This window comes from Lasiodiplodia theobromae (genome assembly GCF_012971845.1).
Source record: "Lasiodiplodia theobromae strain AM2As chromosome Unknown scaffold_2, whole genome shotgun sequence".
NCBI lineage: Eukaryota > Fungi > Ascomycota > Dothideomycetes > Botryosphaeriales > Botryosphaeriaceae > Lasiodiplodia > Lasiodiplodia theobromae.
Window position 1 is genome coordinate 841,899 of NW_023336495.1, and position 22,904 is coordinate 864,802.

The window sequence follows — 22,904 nt, forward strand, 5'->3', positions numbered from 1 at the left end:
TCTAACCAATAATTTGCGGCATGGACAAGCCTTTTAGCCTTCCGCCAGCTATGCGCATATCTCTCTAATGGCGCTAGCCTCCGTCACGCGATAGTTTAAGTGCATGTCTCACTATATGGAGCTACGGATGGGAAAGGAGGCATCTCCGGAGCACGAAGCTTGTTGTACTCATTTCAATCGTGATCTCTCCCGCAAGACTGTTCTCCTTGGGTGGGATTCATATACACCGTATCATATTATATTGAGGTGCTACAGCGTTTAACAAACACTTACGATGTCTCGGGTGCTAAGTCTCTTCTATCTGACATGTGTTAAACATAGAATACAATGTCTAAAAATGGCGTGTTTTGACAACGGGTGTGTTTTTTACTAGGCCTTGTTTTTCAGCCATATGTGCCCAGTATTCTGGGCCGGGGTTGGTAGGGCTATACATTGAGCTTTTTGCGTGAAATCATTTAGGTGAAATGAAATCAGCAGTCTACTCTATCCCGTCGACATACCATTTCATGAGGTGCTTAGACTCTACTAGCATACTTTCTCTCTATTAATCTAGCAATTGAAAGCATTGCAACGTAGAGCTTTCTCAGGCCATCTAATTTAGACAATGAAAACTATCCAAACATTATATAGATCTAGCAGTCCGGGCGACGCTGAACTGGTAGAAGAGCGCGTCCAGATGGAATTTATCATCCTCCGGCTGACGCAAAGATTCAATTCGCGCTAGTTGGCTTTTGCGGCCTTTAATTGGCTACGTCGTCTTTATAGTCGTCGTAATTCCTAAAGCCCTACCGCGAGGACGCGCATCCACCAACTTATCGCCGCCCATCCGCTCCTCCTCCACCGGACCTATACTTTGCTCCCTCGTGCCCAGCAAACCTGTGCAGCCTATTTCCACCTTTCCCTCGCCCTGCCTGCCTGCCTGGTTCCGGATGAAGAGGGCCCTGCTCCCCAAGGCACTCACTACCAAACCCTCCCTCGCACAGTAACCTGTACGAACAATTCTTGCCATTGAACCATACAACCGTTGGGCAACCAATTCGTAGCCTAAATAAGGATCTCTCCTATTCCTGTAACGGAGGGTGTGCTGGAGAGATGTCGGCTCGATAAAACCAGTGATTGCTCTAGCCTATGCCGGGTTCTCAACGAGTTAATGACTTCACTGAAGCACTTTGCCACAAGCAGCGTAAGAAGCGGACAGAGCGATTTTAGCAAAGCCAATTCGGCTCATATAAACCATAAGTCATCGATGGGCTCCAGAAGTTTCGAGCTATAAGTATCATCCACGAATCAGCACAATGAAGGGTTTGGCTGTCCCAGGACCTGTACACTGAGCAACCGACCACAACACTCAGCACCGGGGGGGAAATTAGCCACCAACACTCCCCTCTTCAGCCTCGGAGAGCATCGGAACCCTGGCGCGACTGCCTTTGATTTTCTTTTATTGGGGCGAATGAACGTTCGCCAGCCTCCACCTGCTGACAATTCTCGAGGACCCACTGAACCACTTCAAAGACTTCACGCGAACACACGCAGTCACGCGGATGCCACAACCCCACTATTAATAATCCAGCCGCCCGTCCGTGTTTGCCGTTCTGCACCGTGCCGGTGTCCCGAAGAAGTAGACCTTTTCGCTTCCGCAACCATCCGATCGGCCCGGTCCAATCGGTGTCACACATCCGTCCAGGACGCTCTTGCCTATCACGGTGTCCGGTCCGGAATCACCCGTGTGAGTCACGATGTTGATGGAGCACTTCGGAAGTGGGTTGTCCCTCTCTTGGTCTGGATGTTGGTAAATTTCAGTGGTTTTATCTACTTCTTTGGTTGTATTTTTGTTTTATTATTTCTAAGAAATCACAATTAAGGAGTGCATGTAATTACGATACAGGCAGGAGATGTATTCTGCACAGACTTGGTACGTGATCGTACCGTCAAGCATCTGAGCAAGTAGTGATCGACATCTGTATACGGGTCCGACCCGAGCTTTGTGTTTGACCAAGAAACTTTCGGTGTCAAGCTTGTACTTGAACAACCACGTGAGAGGGACTGCTTTCTTTTCTGCTCGAGTTGTATTGGACAGTGAAGTGAAGTTGAGATGGACCGTCTCTTTGAGTTGAAAATATATCGCAAGTTCATATGACCTTTGCTAGGCAAAAAAAAAAAAAAAAACGCATGCGACGTAGGATCCTCCTGTTCAACCATAGCTGTTCAGAGTCCGACCAGTCTCTGTGTACAGATGACTATTTCATGCGGCACATCGTTTAGTGCATTTTTATAGCTTCAATTCGTCATCAGCGCACGGTGCCAAATCATATTGTTGAACAGTGTGATGAGGTTGAATCGTACACTGCTGCTCTCTTGAGTTGAGCAGCTTTACATTTCGTTTATATACATAAATGCTCAGTGAATGACGCCAAAACAAAAGTGATAGATCGCGTGGTAGTGCTTGAAGCTAAAAGAATGCACCGGAGTAGGTTTATGGTGTTGAGTCCAACGAATCGTGGTAAGGAAGAATAAATTTGACGACTTCCAACAGCAATTTCCACCCGTGTTTATCCTTGTTTCCAACACCATTTGACTCCTAGCAGAAGTATCCGCATAAAGCTCATCCGTGGTGGCCAGAGGAACGTCGGGAGCGAGGTCGGTGATCGGTGGCAATTGACCCGAGAAAGGGTCTAATTGCGCAAACCGCGCGGATCGCGTTCTTTCAATGCGCTTCTGCTCCAGCAGATAGACCCCGCCAGATGGTCTCACCTTCGTAGCTCATAAAGAATTCCTTCTGAGCCCCTGGTGCCATCTTCTGCAGGCATGATGGCGGGTATTACGGCTCAGCTGCCGTACGACTCGTATGCTTACTCGTTTCCACTTAGCGCAATTCCCTCCCTACTTAAACTCCTTTTTCTTAGAAACTCTCTCTTCTTTAGCATCTTCTTTTCGTATGTAGAATCTAGTTGGATTCTTATCCACTACGTTTCGTAACAGCGGGCGTATATCGGCTGCCCTCGTTCCTGGAGGAACGTACACGTAGGTGAGCGCTCCAAACAGCTGGAGGTTGCCGACGTAGGGCTCCTTGTCATAGAGGACCTCATACGGGATCTTCATGCCTTCATTTGCCCTGGCGGGCGTACGGTGTAAACGTAAGCATGATACCGTATTGCCTCAGGCCAGAGGAACCTCCACTGCTCCAACGGAAGTCCGGAGCGCTCAATAAGCGCGAAAGATAGCTCGTATAGTGTGGCACGAGCGTGTTCTGTAACAGTGCGGACGCCTCGCTCAGAGACGCCGTTCTGCTGAGGGTGGTAGGGGACCGTCCATTCGACCTTGATGCCTATCTTGGTAAGTTCCTCTGCTAGCGGCCTTCATGAGGGGTCGTTGTCAATACGTATACACGCAATGACAAGGCCCGGGAGCTCTCGCTGCCGCTCATTGAGCCACGCATTCCAAGCAGGAATGACTATGTAGCCCTTGGCGGTGAAGACAACCCAGCGGTATCGTGAGCGATCGTCGGTAATCAGGAGCACTGAGTACTCCCCCCCAATGCCTGGTGGATCAACTTCAAAGAAGTCAAGAAACAGGCGGTAGAAGCAGCGAGGTGCTTCGTGTTCAATGCCATGCATGGCAGCCCTGATGGGGTTGCTCGTGCTGAATCGATCGTCGCTAGGGCTTCTGTAGATGGTTCAACACGAGGGAGTGTTGCAAGAGGTTCCATGGGCAGATCGGTGGGCTTACAGTTGGTCATTTTGAAGCGACCAAGCAGTGATCTAATATAGGCATCCTGTAGCAGTGAAATACTACCATCTGGTTGCCAGATGACCCTCACGCCGCAGTACTGAGGACTCGCCTTCAATGCCGCGTGGGTCGACGCTGAAGAAGTCGAGGAACAGTCGATAGAAGCATCGTGGGGCTTCTATCCATACCAGGCATTATTGTTCGAGTATGACGTACCGATTCACAAGGCTAGGAAGCTTTGCGATAGGAAGTTGTTTACTCCAACAATCTGAAATGTTTCTTTGCCGAGCAGCGTTTCCAGCTTCAGTCTCAAGACTTCCGTGAGCCACTGATGCGTTGAATGCGTGAGCATTTGTTTGAAGTTGTTGGATTAGGGGATTTGACCCCTGAATTGTTCTCGGCTTGGGAGCAGATTTGTTTGTCAATGCAACCAAGAATGCACTCCGGTAGGCCGACTCCTAAAGACCGGCTCGCCGCGTGGATTTGGCTGATCTTCTGTTTTCCGTTGCCGCAAGAAGAATCTTCTCTTGGTTTATTCCTCCTGCACATCCCGCAACTCTTGGTGCTCGATTATCACGAGCAATTTTGTAGTCATCTGAGTCAATCTCAGGACCTGGAGATGCAATGGCTGCCGCAATGGCTGGATGATGAGCATTGCTATTTTCAGACCCGCTGAAACGGACGTACAAGCTTTCGTTCTTGCCAAGAATCTGCATGTACTCCTCCAGCCAGTGAAACCCTGAAAACGATGCTTTTTGGCTCATGTTTTCGAAATTCTCTCCACCCATGGGGGCCAATCGCTGTGCTTCTCCATGTTGAGTGAGCATCCATTCTGGAATGCTTTTGAGCAGTTGTCCGAAACAGCGAAATCCAGATTCAAAGGTCCGGCCTCTTTGTTCCGTGCTTGATTCATTCTTCAAAATTCTGTTCCATGCTCATGCAAAGCCGACGACTCCTCTTCGCAGAGAGAGGGCTCCATCGCCGGAATTTCTCAATCAACAGGCTGCTTTTTTGGGCGCAGAGCGTACATCCTGACGGGAAACAAGCCCTTCGGAAAACCCCGTTGGACCTCGGTAAGGAAGATGTCCAGGCCAGCCAATTCGAAAATCTTCCGGAACTTCTCATCCGTCCTGGTCACGCTGCTGTCCTCGTCGTCGAAGATGTCCTCGCCATTGAGGTCAGTGCTCAGGTTTTCCTTGACGACAATGGAGCCTCCCTCGGCGAGGTGTTCCTGGCAACGCTTGAAGTACTCGACCAGCTGGGCGTCTGTGAGGTGGCCGACGCACCACTGGTTCCAGATCAGGTTGTACTTGTACGGGGCATCCAAGGTCCAGTTCTCCAGGCCGACGTTGGCGATGGAGCCGATGCGGCCGGCGGCGATGAGTTCCTTGCAGCCCTCGGTCTCCTTCAGCTGGTCGGTGAACTTCTGCACGGGCTCAACGATGTCGACGGACTCGGCAATCTTCAAGAGGAAGCCAAAGGTGATGCGGCCGATGCCGGCGCCACAGTCGACGGCGTGCGGGAGAAGCTCGCCGGCCTTGAGCCCGGCGACGCGACGCAGCTTGTTGTAGAAGATGGACGAGCCTTGCAGGTCTATGCGCGAGACCTGGGGGAAGCCGCCGAGCATGCCATTGACGGTGGACTCGACCGAGTTCCAGTAGTCGATGGATGCGGCATGGTTGATGGCCTGGTCCGGAGCGGTTGGCGAGTGCTCGGTCATTTCGCTCTCGGGCGTGTAGGGCGGCGGCGAAGTGGACGGTGGATTTTGCGAGATGATAGGACAGGACGTGTGTGATGGTTGATTTTGACGCGAGCACGCGGAGCTTGGGCCCCCGCGTTTGTGCCGCCTTACCTGGACGGGCAAGTATACCCGCTCTGCAGCTTATCGCCCGCCGCCTGTGAGGTAATTGAGGGGTAATAGGTGTCCCAAAGAGGTTGTTAGATAGGCACCGTCGTCATTACGCCCGCCGCCTGTCTGTGGTTGGGCAAGTGACAGCGAATTCGTGAACGGACGTTCATTAGTCAGCCCTGGCGCTGACCAATCACCACGAAAACGCACTCCTGCTCGGATGCATGCACCCCGCCAAGCAAATCTCCATCATCGGAATCGGCGGGGTGCACCAGAGTGGGGAGCTGAGCCTGCAAACCACTACATAATCGACTTCTCCGCAGCCGCAGAAGCTGCCTTCTTTCCGCATGCTCAGACTCTTTGCGCGCCGCTTTTCTCATCAGCCTCGGCCGCGGCATCGTCAATTTATCCTCCATTCATTTCTTCTCAGCTCGCGAAGGCCCTTCAGCACCGCCATGTCTGACTTGAGTGTTGAGTTGACTGCCCCTAATGGCGTCAAATACACCCAGCCCATCGGCTTATTCATCAACAATGAATGGGTCAAGTCCACCCACGGCGAGAAGATCACCAGCATAAACCCTACGTAAGTTTGATGCTTGGTCATATTCGCCATATGTTGCTGATTGGGATAAAGTGATGAAACCGAGATCACGTCGGTGTATGCCGCTGATCCTGAGGATGTTGAACTTGCGGTTAAGGCAGCACGCAAGGCATTCAAAAACCCTGCATGGCGGGACTTGCCGAGCGTTGAGCGCGCTGAGCTCCTGTTCAAGCTTGTTGCCCTGGTTGAAAAGCACAGGGAAGTGCTGGCCACCATCGAGACCTGGGACAATGGTGGGTGCTCCGCTAAGATAAAGGGTATCATGCTGATTGCACCACAGGCAAGCCGTACACCGTTGCTCGCGATGAGGATCTGGGTGAGGTTGCTGGCACCCTGAAGTACTACGCAGGCTATGCAGACAAGGTCCACGGCCAAGTCATCGAAACCACGCCGGATAAGCTCGCCTACACCATTCGTGAGCCTATTGGTGTCTGCGGTCAAATCATCCCGTGAGTGCAAAAAGCCTCTCAGCCGAATTTTACTGACACGGCATAGATGGAACTACCCCTTGGCAATGGCGGCGTGGAAGCTTGGTCCGGCGTTGGCTTGCGGCAACACCGTAGTTCTCAAGGCAGCAGAGCAGACGCCACTCTCGATCCTGTACTTTGCCAACTTGATCAAAGAGGCTGGCTTCCCTCCTGGTAAGCTTGGTGTCGATCCTAATCGTGTGAAAGCAGGCCGCTGACAGCAGCTAGGTGTTGTCAACATCATCAACGGATACGGTCGTAAGGCTGGTGCCACTCTCGCTTCGCACCCCGACGTTGATAAGATTGCTTTCACCGGAAGTACCGCGACTGGCCGTGAGATTATGAAGATGGCGGCCGCCAACCTGAAGAACATCACCCTCGAGACTGGCGGCAAGTCTCCTCTTCTCGTCTTCAACGATGCCGACCTGGATCAGGCTGTCAAGTGGGCACACATTGGTATCATGTCCAACCAAGGCCAGATCTGCACGGCTACCTCCCGTATTCTCGTCCAGGACGGCATCTACGACAAGTTCGTTGCAGCTTTCAAGGACCACGTCAAGGCAACAAGCACCGTTGGCGATCCCTTCAAGGACTCGACGTTCCAGGGCCCGCAAGTCACCAAGGCGCAGTACGACCGCGTGCTCTCGTACATCGAGCATGGAAAGTCGGAGGGCGCCACCCTCGTAACAGGCGGTGAGCCGTTTAAGGACGTCAACGGCAAGGGCTTCTTCATCGCGCCCACCGTCTTCTCGGACGTCAAGCCTGAGATGAAGATTTTCCGCGAAGAGGTCTTTGGGCCGTTTGTCGTCATCAGCTCGTTCAAGGAGGAGGAGGATGCAATCGAGCGGGCCAACGACACGACGTACGGCCTTGGCAGTGCCGTTTTCACGACCGACATTGTCAAGGCGCACCGCGTGGCGCGCAAGATCGAGGCGGGCATGGTCTGGATCAACAGCAGCAACGATAGCCACTACGCCATTCCGTTTGGCGGTGTGAAGCAGAGCGGGATTGGGCGCGAGCTGGGCGAGGCTGGGCTGGATGCCTATACGAACAAGAAGGCCGTCCACGTCAATTTGGGTCCGCGGATATAAACGGCATTTTTTTTTCTGTGCGGCATTTACAGGAGGTTTGCTCATCGCGGTATATTTGATGTTTGTGCGAGCGAATTCTAGGACAGATTCAGCAATGGCAGATTTTGAGCGGAGCCAGCTAAGCGCATTGGCTGCGGCTATTGGACGTCATCGTGACCCGGCGATGGTGGGCACGAGACCGGCGATCAGGGACGTCAACGGCTTCGTGTGGAGGGGTGTGCCTCGCGGGCTGTGTCAGAGTGCGTTGATGACTCCAGGGTCTCGGTGGAGCGCGCCAGGGCAGTGCGGCGCCGGTGAGGCTGGTGGGGGGTTCGGAGTCGGAATAGGCAGCGTGCGGCAAGCCCGGCTGCACGCGAACGCCCGCAAAATCCGTGGCAGGGTTGGTGTGGGCGCGGTGATAGGAACGGCCGACCAGACGGGGCCGTGCGGCGTGGTTGACAAAGGTGCCGCCGCTGATGAGGAAGACCCGCCCTGGAGCACGTCCTGGCCCAAAGCTCCATCGTCATCAGGCCCGTCTCGCCCGCATCTGAAAAGAACAGCGGCGCGCCTGTGCAGTCGGCCTCCGCAAACCAGCTCGCTCTCCTCCGGCACGCGTTGCCCGCTTGTCCCGGGCTCGGCAGAAGTTGACGAGGCCGCCAACTCCACAAACTACCTTGAACGCTGCACTGCCCGTCACCACGCGCCCGAGCACGCACCCAGCACCACCACCGCCGCCAGCAGCTCCGACGCGCCGCTCCACCCTCACATGCTCCACCAGCACCAGCTCCCCAGCATCTAGCTGAACGCACCGACCCTGGCTCGACGCCGGCTTCAACGTCCCTCCGACCCCCACACGCTCCTACCTCACTCCCTCGCGGCCGGTCCCTGCCCTGTGCACACGATCTGCACAGCGTCGGTCGAAGGCTGCTTCCTCGCATTCCTCTCGCGCCTGTACAGACCTCCATAGAACCCGCTCCGTACCAACCCTAGCCTCGCCGCCCCCGATCCCATCGCCTGCCCACCGCCGCAGCAGAGCACCATGGGCAACACCCCGTCGAAGAAGGGCGACGGGAACGGCCCCCAGCTCGACCGCGATGGCTACGCTTCCTTCTCCCGCTCCGACACGAAGGAGTCGACGCGCTCGATAAGAAACTCGCTCCGCAACAAGATCCCCGGCACCAGCACCAAGACAGACAGCCCGCGCAATTCGATCCAGGGCCTGGGCCAGGACAGCAACAGCAGCCTGAGCAACCTGGAGAAGCTGGACTCGCCCGCAAAGTCTGCCCATCGACGGTCGGGCTCCACGTCGTCGGCGCCACCCCCCGCTCTCGACGCTGCCCAGTCGCCCGCCGACGCCGTCGACGACAGCGACCAGCCCCCGCCTTCGCCCACCCAGTCGGCAACCGTAGGCCATGGCCACGAGTCTGTCGACCAGGCGCAGCGCACCGGTGAAGTTGACCACGTTTCGGACACACCCCCCACCGGCCTGCCGCCGCCATCCGCCCTGACCAAGCCCAAGGAATCCATTCTTTTGAAGCGAGACCAGCCAATCCCCAGGGCGTCGGAGGCACAGACGGAGAATGGGTCGCCGACCATGGAGCTGGGCGCGCCCAAATCTATTGACATTGACGACATGATCTCCAGGTTGCTGGACGCGGGCTATTCGGCCAAGGTCACAAAGACTGTGTGCTTGAAGAACGCCGAGATTTTTGCTATCTGCCAGGCCGCGCGCGAGCTCTTCCTCTCGCAACCCGCGCTCCTGGAGCTTTCACCGCCAGTCAAAATCGTTGGTGATGTGCACGGGCAATACACGGACCTCATCAGAATGTTCGAGATGTGCGGTTTTCCGCCCAGTTCCAACTACTTGTTTTTGGGTGACTACGTCGACCGAGGCAAGCAAAGCTTGGAGACGATTCTGCTGCTGTTGTGCTACAAGCTCAAGTTTCCCGAGAACTTCTTCCTGCTGCGCGGCAACCACGAGTGTGCCAACGTTACCCGTGTCTATGGCTTCTACGATGAGTGCAAGCGCAGGTGCAATGTCAAGGTCTGGAAGGCTTTTGTCGACACCTTCAACACTCTGCCCATTGCTGCCATTGTCGCAGGCAAGATCTTTTGCGTCCACGGTGGTCTTTCCCCAAGTCTCTCGCATATGGACGACATTCGCCAGATTGCCAGGCCTACTGATGTCCCTGATTACGGTCTATTGAATGATCTGTTGTGGAGCGATCCGGCAGATATGGATAATGATTGGGAAGCGAACGAAAGAGGAGTCAGTTACTGTTTCGGGAAGAAGGTTATCATGGAATTCCTGCAGCGCCACGACTTCGACTTGGTTTGCCGCGCGCACATGGTGGTGGAGGACGGATACGAATTCTTCAACGACCGCATCTTGGTGACGGTCTTCTCAGCACCTAATGTAAGTTGACCCTATCTTTGCGGTTCATAAGCTGACGCTAGTAAGTACTGCGGCGAGTTCGACAACTGGGGAGCAGTCATGTCGGTGTCTGCCGAACTCCTCTGCAGCTTCGAACTGCTCAAGCCATTAGACTCGAGTGCACTGAAGAGCCACATCAAGAAGGGCAGGAACAAGAGGCAGAGCATGCTCAACAGCCCGGTAGGTACTCCGGATGGTTTCAGATTGCACCAGCTGACAATACGTCATGTAGCCGGCAAATCAGTACCCGCAATCTTACTAAGTGATGTACGCGGCCCGCACAAAGCGGTCTCAACACTCCGCGTCGAAAATACCCGAGTGTGCGGACGTTCGTCCGATTGCATGTGACGGCTTCATGGAGATAGGCCGGCGCGACACGACGGAGGATTTTGCCTCGGGGGACGCATTAACAACGTATCGTGCGACTCCAGCACGCCACGGACGAGTAGATGGCCGGCGGAAGGCGGAATGAAGGCGAACGGGGTTCAGTGAGGCGCGCGGCCAAGACGCAGACGTCCGGTCTCTGCATGGATTTTCGATGGTACTTCACACACGACTCTTGGCGCGGGGAGTTAGCTGGAGCACGATTTGGTTTCATTGTCTCTTCCTTTGCTGCTGCTTGAGCAAGCATGCGCGACGCCGGTGGCAACTCTCAACAGATTTTATTTTGGTTGGGGTCCGCATCAGTCTCCTTTCACTAGGGGTGCGGTGCGTCGGTCGGAGTTTTAGTCTCAAGAAAGAAAGAAACGCGTTCGCGACTCTGTTTTGCTGTGCCGGATGCAGGGTGTTGTCTCGAAGCTCGACCTTGTACAATAAAACGCAGTGTAATGTCGAATACTAGTCTCGGTGGTCGCGTGATGCACGTGTCTCGCGTGAGAAAATTGCCAAGCCGGGCTAGAGAAAGGATTGTCTTGCAGTGCGGGGGCGATTGGAAAGGCTTCGCGCAGTCGTTCTTGGTGTCTTTGTTGGTGCAAAGGTGAGAGGAAGTGGCTGCGCGCCTGCCTGACCGGCATCGTCAGGCCAATCAGGCATCGGAGTGGTGCGCTTATTTAGCCGTTTGGGTGCTAGCTTCCGAGGATGGCCCGAGCGCGCGAGCGCGCCCACACAGCTTTTCGACCTGAGCCGACTCTCACTTTCTGCCTCCGACGACGACGAGCCGACGCCAGCATCAACACCCAGTACGTGAAATCGCTCCCACCGCGCGCGCACAAAAAGCTGCAACAGCACCGCAGCTTCTCCCTCGCACCGCACACGCACTGCGCATTTCTCCAGGATCTTGGGCTGATTCCAATTGCTTCAAAACAGAACCCCGGGACCTTTTCTTCTCCCATCTTCCAATCCTAAATCGCAAAAATGGCCGACGCTCCTGCCCCCGCCTCCGGCGCCCCCGCCCGTGGTGGTTTTGGTAGCCGTGGTGGTGACCGCGGCCGTGGCCGTGGCCGTGGACGTGGCCGCCGTGGCGGTCGCCAGAACGAGGAGAAGGAGTGGCAGCCCGTCACCAAGCTCGGCCGTCTCGTGAAGGCCGGCAAGATCAAGTCCATGGAGGAGATCTACCTTCACTCCCTGCCCATCAAGGAGTTCCAGATCATCGACTTCTTCCTGCCCAAGCTCAAGGATGAGGTCATGAAGGTGAGCAGCTACACCAATTTTTTTTCTCGGATGGATTGTGGTGGGATTGGGCACCGAGGGAAGCTGGGTTTTGGGGGGCATTGTGAACACGTCTGGAGGAATACACGGAAATGGGCTTGCTTGGGAACATTCTTGGGGATGCGGAGACTAATGCATCTCGGAACTACAGATCAAGCCCGTCCAGAAGCAGACCCGTGCCGGTCAGCGCACCCGCTTCAAGGCCATCGTCGTCATTGGTGACTCTGAGGGCCACATCGGTCTTGGTATCAAGACCTCCAAGGAAGTCGCCACTGCCATCCGCGCCGCCATCATCATCGCCAAGCTCAGCGTTGTTCCCATCAGGAGAGGTTACTGGGGCTCCAACCTCGGTGAGCCCCACTCTCTGCCCGTCAAGACCTCGGGCAAGTGCGGTTCCGTCACCGTCCGTGTAAGTACCACCCATTCCCACGCTTGGATGAAGATCCGGCCGCGAGCAAGCAATTGACATCTCATGTAGCTCATTCCCGCTCCCCGCGGTACTGGCCTTGTCGCCTCCCCCGCCGTCAAGCGTCTGCTCCAGCTTGCTGGTGTCAACGACGCCTACACCGCCTCCGCCGGTTCCACCAAGACCCTCGAGAACACCCTCAAGGCCACCTTCTCTGCCGTCACCAACTCCTACGGCTTCCTCACCCCCAACCTCTGGAAGGAGACCAAGCCCAGCAGGAGCCCGCTCGAGGAGTTCTCCGACGTCCTCCGTGAGGGCAAGAAGTACTAAGCGGTTGTGGGACGATTGTCAAGGGAGCGGTCACGATGATGGGTTTTCTTCACACCACAAGGGTTTCTGGCTTGTTTTGAAACGGTTCCGATGCATGGCCTCGACACCTCTTGCATGGGGTTGCGCGCGCGGGTTCTTTTCGGGGAGGAAACCTAGCATAGGTTTTTGCTTCGAAAAAGAGTAAAAAAGAGATGCAATGCAGTTCCGAAAAAAAAATGCATTGAGCGTATGACTTACACATGGGAATCCCTGCGGGCGAGAATGACTTGTGACTATGCTTGGTTTGCAATGATTTGCCCATTTCTAATCATAGAGGGTTCCAGGCGAGGTCGATGCCAAGTGCGGAAAGCTTATCACCGGGTAGAGCCGAAGAGCTTGGTTATCAGGATGCCTGCTTCTCTCTCTCTCTTTCGTCGAGCTAAAGCAGGGTAGGTATGCCGAGCCGCCGTCTATCGTCGAGATCATTGGCTGTCTTCTTGAGCCGTCTTCTGGCAATCCCCGTCATTCATGTGCAATTTCCCGTCTATTTTTGACGCAAACTCTGGTTCCGGTCAGCACCGCGTGCTTCACGCTAACTACTACCGCCTGTGATCAGATGCCGTTCGTGCGATCGATCAGCTGGGTTGTGGTTGGGAGTTCGTGGGATATATATAGATGTATATCTGTACCGATGGGTTTGCTACTGCGCTGGCTGTCCGATGTGTTCTCTTGATTGAAGAGTGCTATGTCTGGTAGCCATTTGCTCAAAAATGCGAACTTCTGCTCCTTCGGGTCTTTTCCTTTCCCTGCTGATTTGCTATTTTTCTGTTCAGTCTGACCTGGGTTGATTGTGGTGAATGCTGTGGATGCTCATCGTTTTCGTCAAATGATGCGGGTCTTCATGTCACTGAAGTGGAAGAGTATGGGGATTCAAAATAAAGCGTGGGAATGACAGGTCAGATCGAATGTACTTGCTCGAGGAGATGCGCAAGACAGTCCGCGCGCAAAACACAAGACACCAGTGTTCTTGATTCATGTCTGGTTTATATTCAATAAGGTTGCCGCGTCTCGAAGCAGAGCTCGCATGTAGCAAGGACGTACAGCAACCGAAGGCAAGCCCGGAATTAAATAGTCAGTGATGGAGAGACGGCAACGAGGAGCCCATGATCGAACGCACGCCGGTAACCTGGAGGAAAGCTTGCCAGGCGTCCGCGTACAGGGGCACAGAGCTGTCTGGTGGAGGCGGGAGTGAGGCCGGTCGCTCACGGGAACACCAGTTTGAACATTCGCCAGCGTCTTTCTAGAAGGGTTGCAACAGCTGATATGATGGACCTGATGAGGCGTATCTTATGACGTGGTACCCCTTGTGTCTGGTTCAGTGCAAAGGCCGTTCTCTCTTCCTTAAATACTTAAGTTCGCTGTGAATCAATGATCCATATGAGCCAGTTTGCAATGGATTTAGCAAACGCTGGGCAACCAGATTTGGATCGACTTGGGGCTTCTTGTTGAAGCTACTTATCACGAATGACCGTAGGGCGCTGTGCTTGTTCTTGTACGGACCTCGCACAAAGTTTGCAAACTGGATTATAATGATGATGCACTTCATCACCGCATTGTAATTCTGTTCGCTACCATCGCAAAGCCGTTACCCGTCATTATGTGGATTGGACAAAAGTTACGGGTTTGGGTCAATCAAGCATCAAGACAGCCAGAGCCAAGTCGGGTGGGTTGAAATTGTTTTTCCGAACTAGATATTTGTAAGGGCCGCTTTGGAGTTGAAACGGGCGGCTCAATTTCAACATGACTGAATTTAAAGGTGGTGAAAGTGGTGCTGTGGTGGTCCCTGGTGGTCAGGCTCCCAATGTCTCACCCGCCATTTGCTTGCCTACAGCGGGTATATAAGTAGCGCACCTCTCCTCATCATCATCCAATCCTTCTTACTTCCCTTTAACCCCGCAATTTCTTCAAGCATTGGCACCTTTGACTTACTATCTCAAGTCCTTTTGAAACGGGTTGGCGCCGGCCCATGCTGAGATGGACTTGTATAGTAGGCAGGCGGTGGGAATGTCGCACCTCTGCCTACCTCACAAGCTGATAATTGTATCATGATGTTACGCTGCATCATTAAGCCATGATGCTGTTCATCACCATCCCATGATGTCCTCATCGCTCATTATAGACATCAGACAGAACCACTGTCAGTGTGAACACTGGAACACCACACGACAAACGACACAAACACCAAGTGTGCTCAAGAGGTTCCATGTTTGTTCCCGAACCAGTTGAATCTGATTCGGGTAACACAGCCGCCTCTGCTCCGCTTCCCTTGGAGGACGAAGAGAGAGAGGGAAAGCCAGATGAGGCCGCCTTTATATCACCAAGGCCAGCGCAGTCTTCAACAAGGCGCACGCGATTGCTCGGAGCTCATGCTACACGTGCGTAGGATGGGTTTGCAGATGACACCTGCACGCACTGGACCCTGTGAAGGGCGGTCCCCGCCACGTCACTGCAAAACGAAGCAGCGGCACCGGCACGGGGTATCGAACGTCTCTATGCACGGGGCAGCCTCGCCATGCGACCGCCATGCCTTGCAGGTCATCTGTCAACACGAGCAGCCTCTTTGGCGCCAGCCTTCTTGGCGCATGACGAGGAAATGGCGACGATGACGATCGAGCGCCACGGGCCCATGGCAGCTGCGGTTGGTCGGTGAGTTGCGTGCGGTCGAACTCGGGGCGCATGAGGCCGGCAGGCGGGGGGAAGTGGGGGTTGTGTGTGTGCTGTGCGTTTAGCTTTTGGTTGTGGTGTTGAGGAGGCGGATCTAGAGGCGGCGGTGGTGGTGCAGCATAAGCATGAAATGTGTAGAGGAGCAGGAGGACAAGGTAAACGCGGGCGAGAACGAGAAAGGGTCATGAATAGAAGATATGCATCAGGAGGAGCAAGTGATAGAGCGTTTGGAAGTGACTCGTTGTAATCGTTGGTGTTGGCCAGAGAGAATTCCGGAGAAGTAGTAAGAGGCTGTGGTTCAGAAGGCAACTCAGCAAACACAGGAAGGCGGGAGAGGCATACTGAACTTGTCTGGTTTTAATGAAGACGAAACAAAAGGTGATGGTCTGCTGCTGCATCACATATAAGCCATTGCCAATTGCGAAAGTTCATTGTCTGCAGATATGCGTTTAACTTTTCTCAAAAATTGCTGAATGGTGAGCCCACTTCACGTACCTCTCTAAAGGCCATCTACTTCCGGACCATGCTGCCATGCCTGGACGTTAAGACTTTGACCACATGGACAGCATGTGAACAGCCACCTCACATATGGGCTACAACTATTGGAGCATACACCTGAGAAAAATCCCGTGCCTCGCGCCACTGCTGCTCTTCAAACTGCAAGAATATGACAGGAAGAGGCACGCCCGCAGCTTCAGAGTGCACGCGATGCTCTCTGCCACCTCAATTCTACGCATGTGTCTGAGGTCCTGTGAGCATCAAGCATGCACCTCAATGAACATGCTTCACGAGGACCCCCGGTCTTTCCTGTACGCCCTTCTTATAAAACGGGTCTCAATCTTCCTTTCCTCCTGGCAGGACTCTAGAATGTCTAGCGGTTACTGTGGGCCGCCAGAACAACACATACAGACCACTGGTGTTTCGTTGTGTGCGTGGAGCGATGCCTCCTTTACGGACGATAAACTGCGCTGGCGTTCTGCGCGAGATCGACGCTGGTTTTGGAGCCTGTCCTCTTCCGCGATGGTTGTTGCTTTCGCCTGATCTGCATGATGATGGAGGAAGGTGATTTGATACGGTGATGAATGCTACCATGTCAAAATGATGAAGGGCCTCAGCACTGTCAAAGCTATCTGCTGCCCTATGTGATCGATTACAGGGGATGTAACAAGTCAAAAGAATAGGGCGAGGCCAACTCCGCTGCTTTAGAAAGAAATCATGTCGACCTCGGCCAATGCAATAACATGAAACGGAGAATCATGCTCTTGCATCAAATTTCTCAATATCACGACAAGTCCTCGACCAAGCAACCATATTCATACACAGCAACAAAGTCTACACACGAGCCCAACCATTCCCCCCTTCAAAACTCACCTCCCCTCATGCTTATTCCACGTCGCATTCCTATGCTTCCAATACAACCCGCTCTGAATCGCCTTCCTAATCGCATACGCGCCGCCCACCGGCCAAAGATCCAGCAACCTCCTCGTCCACCCACCCTCCTCCTTAATCCTCTTCTCGAGCTCGACATCAACCTTGACCTTCTCGTACACGCTAGGCAAGCCGGTGGCGCCGTACTTCTCGCGCAGCTTGTCGTACCACTCGCGGTTATTGTAGGTGCGCCAGAACTCGTCCTCGGTGTAGTACGTGTGAGCGTAGAGCCACTTCATGCCGCCGAGCTCGCGCAGCGTGGCCTCGAGGTCGCGGTTGAGGGCGGCGAATGCGTCGATGTCGTTCTGGGCGTGGCGGGGGGCCCAGCCCCACAGGCCGATGTTGAGGAGGGGCTTGAGACGCGTCTCGGTGACGCCCTTCTCCATGTTGGCGACCTCTTCGATCTCGGATGGGTTGTTGGGGTGCATGGTGGGGAGGGGGCTCTGCTTGAGCGGGCACAGCCACAGCGGCCAGATGCCGAACTTGTCCGACGTGTAGTCGATGAACTTCTCGGCCGTCGGGAAGGGCAGGGCCAGGTCCTGGACGACGTAGCGGCGCGACTGGCCGCTGGCGTGTAGGGCGGCGTAGAGCATGCGCGTGTGTAGGAAGTCGTCGAGCCAGCGCCGCGTGAGGGCGTTGAAGGGGAAGTTGAAGTACTCAAAGGCCGACCGCCCGACCCAGAAGCCGCCGCGGTCGTAGCGGAAGAGGTACTCGGCGAGCGGCACTGCTTCCGTCTTCGGGCGCCCGCTCTTGATCTGGTCTTGGACGTGCAGGTAGAACCACGGGTCCTTGGGGGCGCTGAAGGTTTGGATGGGCGACTTTGGTGACGGCTTGTTGGTTGCGCGGCCGGTGATGATGGCGCCCTCGGTCTTGGAGAACAGGATGCCGTCGACGTAGTCGTAGGTGTCTGGCTCCTTGATGAGCTGTTCCGACAGCTCCACAGCCTCAGCTACGCTCGAGACCGGGTGGTAGGTTGTCTCGACGAACTTCTTGGCTTCCTTGAGCTGCAGCTCCACGAGGGTGGTGACGCCGAAGGTGCCGACGGCACCGGCTGCGCCATGGAAGAGGTCTGGCATCTCGGTCCGCGAAATCTTCACAACTTCACCGTTGGCCAGGACCATTTCGACCCAGTTGATGGTCTGATCGAAGTAGCCGTACTTGAAAGAGCTGCTCTCACCCGAGGTGCCGGAGTAGCCGCCACCGACGGTGATACCGGGGAACTCCATGATGACAGGGGGAATGAGGCCGTACTTCATGGTCTCTTCGGCAAGGCGGTCCATGGGTACATTGGGCTGGACGAGGGCGGTGCGAGCTTCGACATCGACCTTGAGCACGTGCGATAGACCACTCGTGTCAATGAAGTTGGTCTTGCGTCTAGTTGCAGACTGGCGAGTGCTGTTTGTCGAGCCATGCGAGATACGGAACTTCTCTCCTCGTTCGTGGAAACCGCGGACATCGGCAGAAATTTTAGCGACAGCCTTCGCATGGTCCTCTAACGAAGGTGTTGCAGCGGCAGGAGCCTGCGCAGCTAGTCGCACAGACTGTGAGAACTGACGCGCATTCTGTTTGACTATGCCAGGTTGAGTAGCACGTGCCAGGGGTGATGATCTCCGAGATGCGGTTGACAGCGGCGATTGAATGCCGCATGTTGCAGTGCAACCTTGAATTCGCCGTCAGTTTTGCTTCGTGACAAGTCATTGATGGAGAGGACGAAGCATACGCGCCGATATCGGGCGAAGCCCAATGCGCGCTGAGCGTGCACGTAGAACAATTGGACTTGACATTTTGCCCGGTCGAGAAGGCGGAAAAACTGCTCCAGCGCGTCGAAAAGTTCCCAGCTGGTGCTCGGACCACCGGCTGACATAATCACGCCGGAGTGTTCTGTTGCCTTGGAGCAGACAATGATTGGTATCAAGACCCTATTCGGCATATCAAAAAAGTACTAGCGGTGATAGGTTTGATGAGAATTTCTGTATTGCTGTACTGTCTAGTCAAACAGTCGCGCCGCTGTTTCCTCTTTAAGAGGAAGACTGCCTAGATGTTGCGTCCGAGATAACGACTTCTGCCACTTACCTAGCATGGTATGTGTTGCGGATGCTAGAGAAATTGGGGAAAATGACTTTCTTCCGTTTGGCTTTGAATGTGTGCTGCTCCCGAGCCTGTCAGCGCGTGCCTACCCGAGTGCTTGCATTTCCATGGGCCGGTCCAAAGCCCACGCAGCTGCTGAAAGCATCGTATGACTTTGGTAGCCGGGTAGCTCTGTTAAGTGCAGAGCTATCACAGTGTGAGCGTTTTCCGTTCTCATGTCCATCTCATCCGATGCTCTTGCTCATTATCAGGTATGGCGGCAATTTGATCTTGCCACCCCTCAACCTCTTCGCCGGTGGACTAAATTCATCTTCGCCAAACCCAAGCTTTTGATAAAAAGCCAAAGCCACGGTGTTGCACCTGAAACAGGTGAGCATGACCTTTTCCACAGCGCCCTCGGTGGCACAGTGCTCCACTATGCGCATCAAGTGTCTGCCCAGACCGCTGCCTCGATGCTCTTCCGCGAGGTGGATCTCGTATATGTAGATGACGGGGTAATCGTCTTCGATGGTGAACATGAAGGCGAGGAAAGCGCCGACTTCGTCTTCTGGTCCCTTTTTCGTTGGCTCCATAGAGTCTCCATTGCGCGCATGCACACCGCCATGAGCGGAGTCGGTACGTGAGGCCTTCCGGACGAGCAGATACTGCATATTGTCCTCCCTCATCTCGCGCTGCTTGTCTTTCGGGTGCCATCCGCGCGGAGAGTTCTTGTAGTCGGCGGCGGACGTGGTCTCGATGAGCTTGAAGCAGGCCATGAATTCGGCATCGCTGAGCTCGGTGACAGGCTTGAGACGAATCTCGTAGTCGCGGTGCCGAAGCAGCTTCGAGGGCGACGCGAAGAAGCGGTCGAAAAAGGCGGCGCGCGGCAGGGCATTGATTTTGTCGATGAGCTCCTCAGGCCTCGGCTTGGGCCGCTTGGCTCCACGCTGCAGGCCGCCAGGCATGTCGGCGCGGTCAATGGCAGGTTGACGGAATGACGGGATCCAGGAATGAGACGCGCAGGGCGGGAAGACGCGCAGACGCGTGGTGGTGGGGCCGGTGCGCACGGACGTATGACGAGATGGACTTGTTGGTCGCCCAGAAGCTTCCCTTCTTCGACCCTTCTTCTCCGCTGCCCAAGGTACCAAAATGCTCCGATTTCGCCACAACTTGTTGACGTTGCGGACCTACGCCTCCATGGCGTCGCGGCCATCGAGATTTGGCGGCCGGAGGAAGGGGCCGACCATAGGCCTCGATCATGTAACTACAATTTCTATTCCAATCTGATCGTGCTTCAACTGAGTCGTTGCAGTTCATTCAGCGGCAACGGGTGATCTCACTGTGGAGAGATATTATTAGAGCTCTCAATAGTATGCTTGCCGGATTACATTATTCCCCGGACGACAACTGACATGATCAGAAATTCCCCCGTCGTCAACCCGCCACGAGCTCCACCAGTACGCCAGAGCCGAATTTGAAAGAAATCGGGATGTAACGGACCTTGTGAGTATCTTCCTACCTCCATCGAGAAGAGATGCTGATCTTTAGGAAGGCACACATAAGATACCTGATATCGGTATGTTGTAACGATGATTATTTGCAAGCCTGAAGGCTTACAACCTACAGACAGGAAAGACCGAGTTCGACTCTATGAAACGATATATAGAGGAGCAGGCGAGATGAATGACAGTGCCTGTCTGCCGAATCCTGTAACTCTAAACGTTGTCCGCGAATGTACTTTTGAGACTGAATTTTAATACGACAGAGGTAATTACTGGCCAAACGTTTGCTTTATGATACCACTATTTCTCTAACTTCTGTGTTAGGAAAAGTCGTGGCCTAAAATAATGTGCTTGGCCCGCTGGAGCATTTCACCACCGCAGCCGTATCAATCCACGCACTAAGCTTAAATGTTATTTCTTCCATCTTCTTCAATCAATCGTTTCAAGACTTTCTTCTCGTCCGTTGATTTTGCTACCGTTGTCTGAATACCAAACCATTCTCGGCCTACATGCCGGGCTCATGCAAGGGATGGAAACAGCACTTTAATTTTGGAAACCCTCGTGTCTGGCAACGGCATCTGCAATCTGGAGAGATGCAATGCTTCTCAGCGAGCGTATGTTGCGTGGTGTTGGTCACCGATCCATGTCGGCGATCTCTGACCCCTTTTCCAACCCCGTTCCCTCAACACACTCCTTTGGCCCCAATCATGTCTTCTTGGACTCAGTCATACGCGCTAGAAGTTCCTTTCAATGTCCACTAGGCTCCTGCAGTCTGTTAGAATATAATACATCTTAACCGCCAACTTTTCAACTTCCCAGGAAGCAATAAATCAACGGTCTTGTGGTCTAGTGGTATGATTCTCGCTTAGGGCGAACCCTGAGTAGCTTGCGAGAGGCCCCGCGTTCGATCCGCGGCAAGACCCGTTCTTTTGCTTTTTGTTTGGGCGTTTGGTGGTGGTTGGGGGCTGTGCGTTGAGGGCTGGCCGGGCGGAAAATTTTTTAGATTTGCGGCCCGGCAAAGATCCGGTGGTACGGTCACGAATACCTGCAAAGCCGAGGCACTGCTCACAGCTGTGAATTATGTTTCTGGTATGAAGACAACGCGGAGTGATCGTGGGGATCGGGGAAGATTCTGCGGTGGCAAGGTCACGAAGCAGTACCTTTTTGTACGTTGGCACAAGCATTCAATTTGTTCCAAACAGACAGTATTCCAAAGAAACAGACATGGGCCGAAGGACTTCAAGTGGGCCGAGCGTTGGAGCGTGAGCCATACATACATACGTTCCACACCACTTCTGTCCTTCCCAAAGATCAATCCTCAACATCAGTGTTTGCCCCATGTTCTATGAGAATTTGACAAATGTCGTCGCAGACACTCCCGTTTCCATATTGCGCAGCGAGCAACGCATGGCCGAAGTAGCCACCGGTGACGTTGACATCGGCCCCCTTGTCGAGAAGAATCCGGACAATATCTTTAAATCCCCAGTGTGACGCAGCTTGCAGTGCGGTACCAAAGTGGCCATTGACAGCATTGACGTTGGCCTTGTTGTTGAGAAGATGTTGCACAATGTCCTTGAATCCCCAGTGAGAAGCCGTTTGTAGCGCGCTGCCGAACTCACCCCAGATAGCATTGGCATCAGCGCCGTGGCGGAGAAGGAGCTGCACAACGTGGCCATGCCCTCTACAGCATGCAGCCTGGAGAGCATTGCCGAACTCACCGCCCGAGGCGTTTATGTTGGCGTTTCTATCCAGGAGAAGTTGAACGATGTCACTCTTGCCTGCCCACGAAGCGGCTTGAAGAGCAGTGCCGAAACGTCCAACTAAATTATCATACTGAGCGCCATGATAGAGGAGAAGCTTGACAGCCTGCAAGTCACCTCGAATACAGGCAGCCCGTAGAGCGTCCCCGTAGCGTCCACCAGCTGCGCTGATAGCAGCACCACTGTCAAACAGCAGTCGCATTATTGTTTCGCTGCTTCTCGATGAAGCTGAATCTCCCGCTCCATATAGGGGACTGCCATAACTACCGCAGTCGGCATTCGTGTTTGCTTTGTTCTCGATGAGCAACGCCACCACCTTTTCATGGCTTTTGTAACAAGCGAGATAGAGTGGCGTGACCCTCGGAGCTTCGCCAGGGAAACCGGGATGTTTTCCAAACGCTTCCACATCGGTACCGTTGTCAATTAAGACTTGGACGACTTTGTGATAGCCTGTCTCACACGCAGCATGTATAGCGCTGCCAATACGGCCTTTCCACCGATTCGTCGAAGCACCATTCTCAAGAAGCAGTTGAACCACTTCACTGTGTCCGTTCTCGGCGGAAAAGTAGAGAGCCTCATTAAAACCGTCTCTGATCAAGCCGTCGGTATAAGAACGTGCGCCAATGTCTAGCAATTGCCGCACCATTCTTTTGTTCCCCTTGATGGATGTCGTCCGGAGAGCGCCGTTGAACCAGTTTTCTGGGATGTCAGAATCGACATGGCTCTGCCGCCATTCTACCAGTAACCGTACCAACTCTTCTGATCCAGTTTCGCAGGCTGCACACAGAATTCTGCTAAACTTTGTTGTTTCAGTATGACTTCTCGTGTTTCTCTCGATCAGCAGCCGAGTAGTATCTTCATATTTAGGTTACTCACAGCAGTATTTAGGAGAGTGCTATGAAGGTCCTCCTTAC

General features: G+C 54.1%; 7 protein-coding genes across 7 annotated transcripts; 3 read left to right on the forward strand and 4 right to left on the reverse strand.

Moving 5' to 3' along the window:
* Positions 1-4,717: 4,717 nt before the first annotated feature.
* LTHEOB_787 (uncharacterized protein) lies at positions 4,718-5,446 on the reverse strand (the record flags this gene model as incomplete). Its single annotated transcript, XM_035517283.1, has 1 exon — positions 4,718-5,446. The coding sequence occupies one exon, from the start codon at positions 5,444-5,446 to the stop codon at positions 4,718-4,720; it is 729 nt and encodes a 242-aa protein (XP_035369546.1).
* A 584-nt stretch (positions 5,447-6,030) lies between these two features.
* Positions 6,031-7,734, forward strand: LTHEOB_788 (Aldehyde dehydrogenase; the record flags this gene model as incomplete). The annotated part of the gene is made up of 5 exons (XM_035517294.1): positions 6,031-6,158; positions 6,210-6,409; positions 6,457-6,625; positions 6,672-6,817; positions 6,872-7,734. 5 exons carry the CDS (start codon positions 6,031-6,033, stop codon positions 7,732-7,734), a joined length of 1,506 nt encoding a protein of 501 aa, XP_035369547.1.
* Positions 7,735-8,752: 1,018 nt separating this feature from the next.
* LTHEOB_789 (Serine threonine-protein phosphatase) lies at positions 8,753-10,409 on the forward strand (the record flags this gene model as incomplete). The annotated part of the gene is made up of 3 exons (XM_035517305.1): positions 8,753-10,129; positions 10,175-10,327; positions 10,380-10,409. 3 exons carry the CDS (start codon positions 8,753-8,755, stop codon positions 10,407-10,409), a joined length of 1,560 nt encoding a protein of 519 aa, XP_035369548.1.
* Positions 10,410-11,500: 1,091 nt separating this feature from the next.
* LTHEOB_790 (40s ribosomal protein s2) lies at positions 11,501-12,530 on the forward strand (the record flags this gene model as incomplete). The annotated part of the gene is made up of 3 exons (XM_035517317.1): positions 11,501-11,776; positions 11,946-12,203; positions 12,273-12,530. 3 exons carry the CDS (start codon positions 11,501-11,503, stop codon positions 12,528-12,530), a joined length of 792 nt encoding a protein of 263 aa, XP_035369549.1.
* Positions 12,531-16,600: 4,070 nt separating this feature from the next.
* On the reverse strand, positions 16,601-18,741 carry LTHEOB_791 (FAD binding domain containing protein; the record flags this gene model as incomplete). Its single annotated transcript, XM_035517328.1, has 2 exons — positions 16,601-18,189; positions 18,735-18,741. 2 exons carry the CDS (start codon positions 18,739-18,741, stop codon positions 16,601-16,603), a joined length of 1,596 nt encoding a protein of 531 aa, XP_035369550.1.
* Positions 18,742-18,973: 232 nt separating this feature from the next.
* On the reverse strand, positions 18,974-19,693 carry LTHEOB_792 (GNAT family acetyltransferase; the record flags this gene model as incomplete). Its single annotated transcript, XM_035517339.1, has 1 exon — positions 18,974-19,693. The coding sequence occupies one exon, from the start codon at positions 19,691-19,693 to the stop codon at positions 18,974-18,976; it is 720 nt and encodes a 239-aa protein (XP_035369551.1).
* A 1,848-nt stretch (positions 19,694-21,541) lies between these two features.
* LTHEOB_793 (uncharacterized protein) lies at positions 21,542-22,192 on the reverse strand (the record flags this gene model as incomplete). The annotated part of the gene is made up of 1 exon (XM_035517350.1): positions 21,542-22,192. One exon carries the CDS (start codon positions 22,190-22,192, stop codon positions 21,542-21,544), a length of 651 nt encoding a protein of 216 aa, XP_035369552.1.
* Between the last annotated feature and the right edge of the window lie 712 nt (positions 22,193-22,904).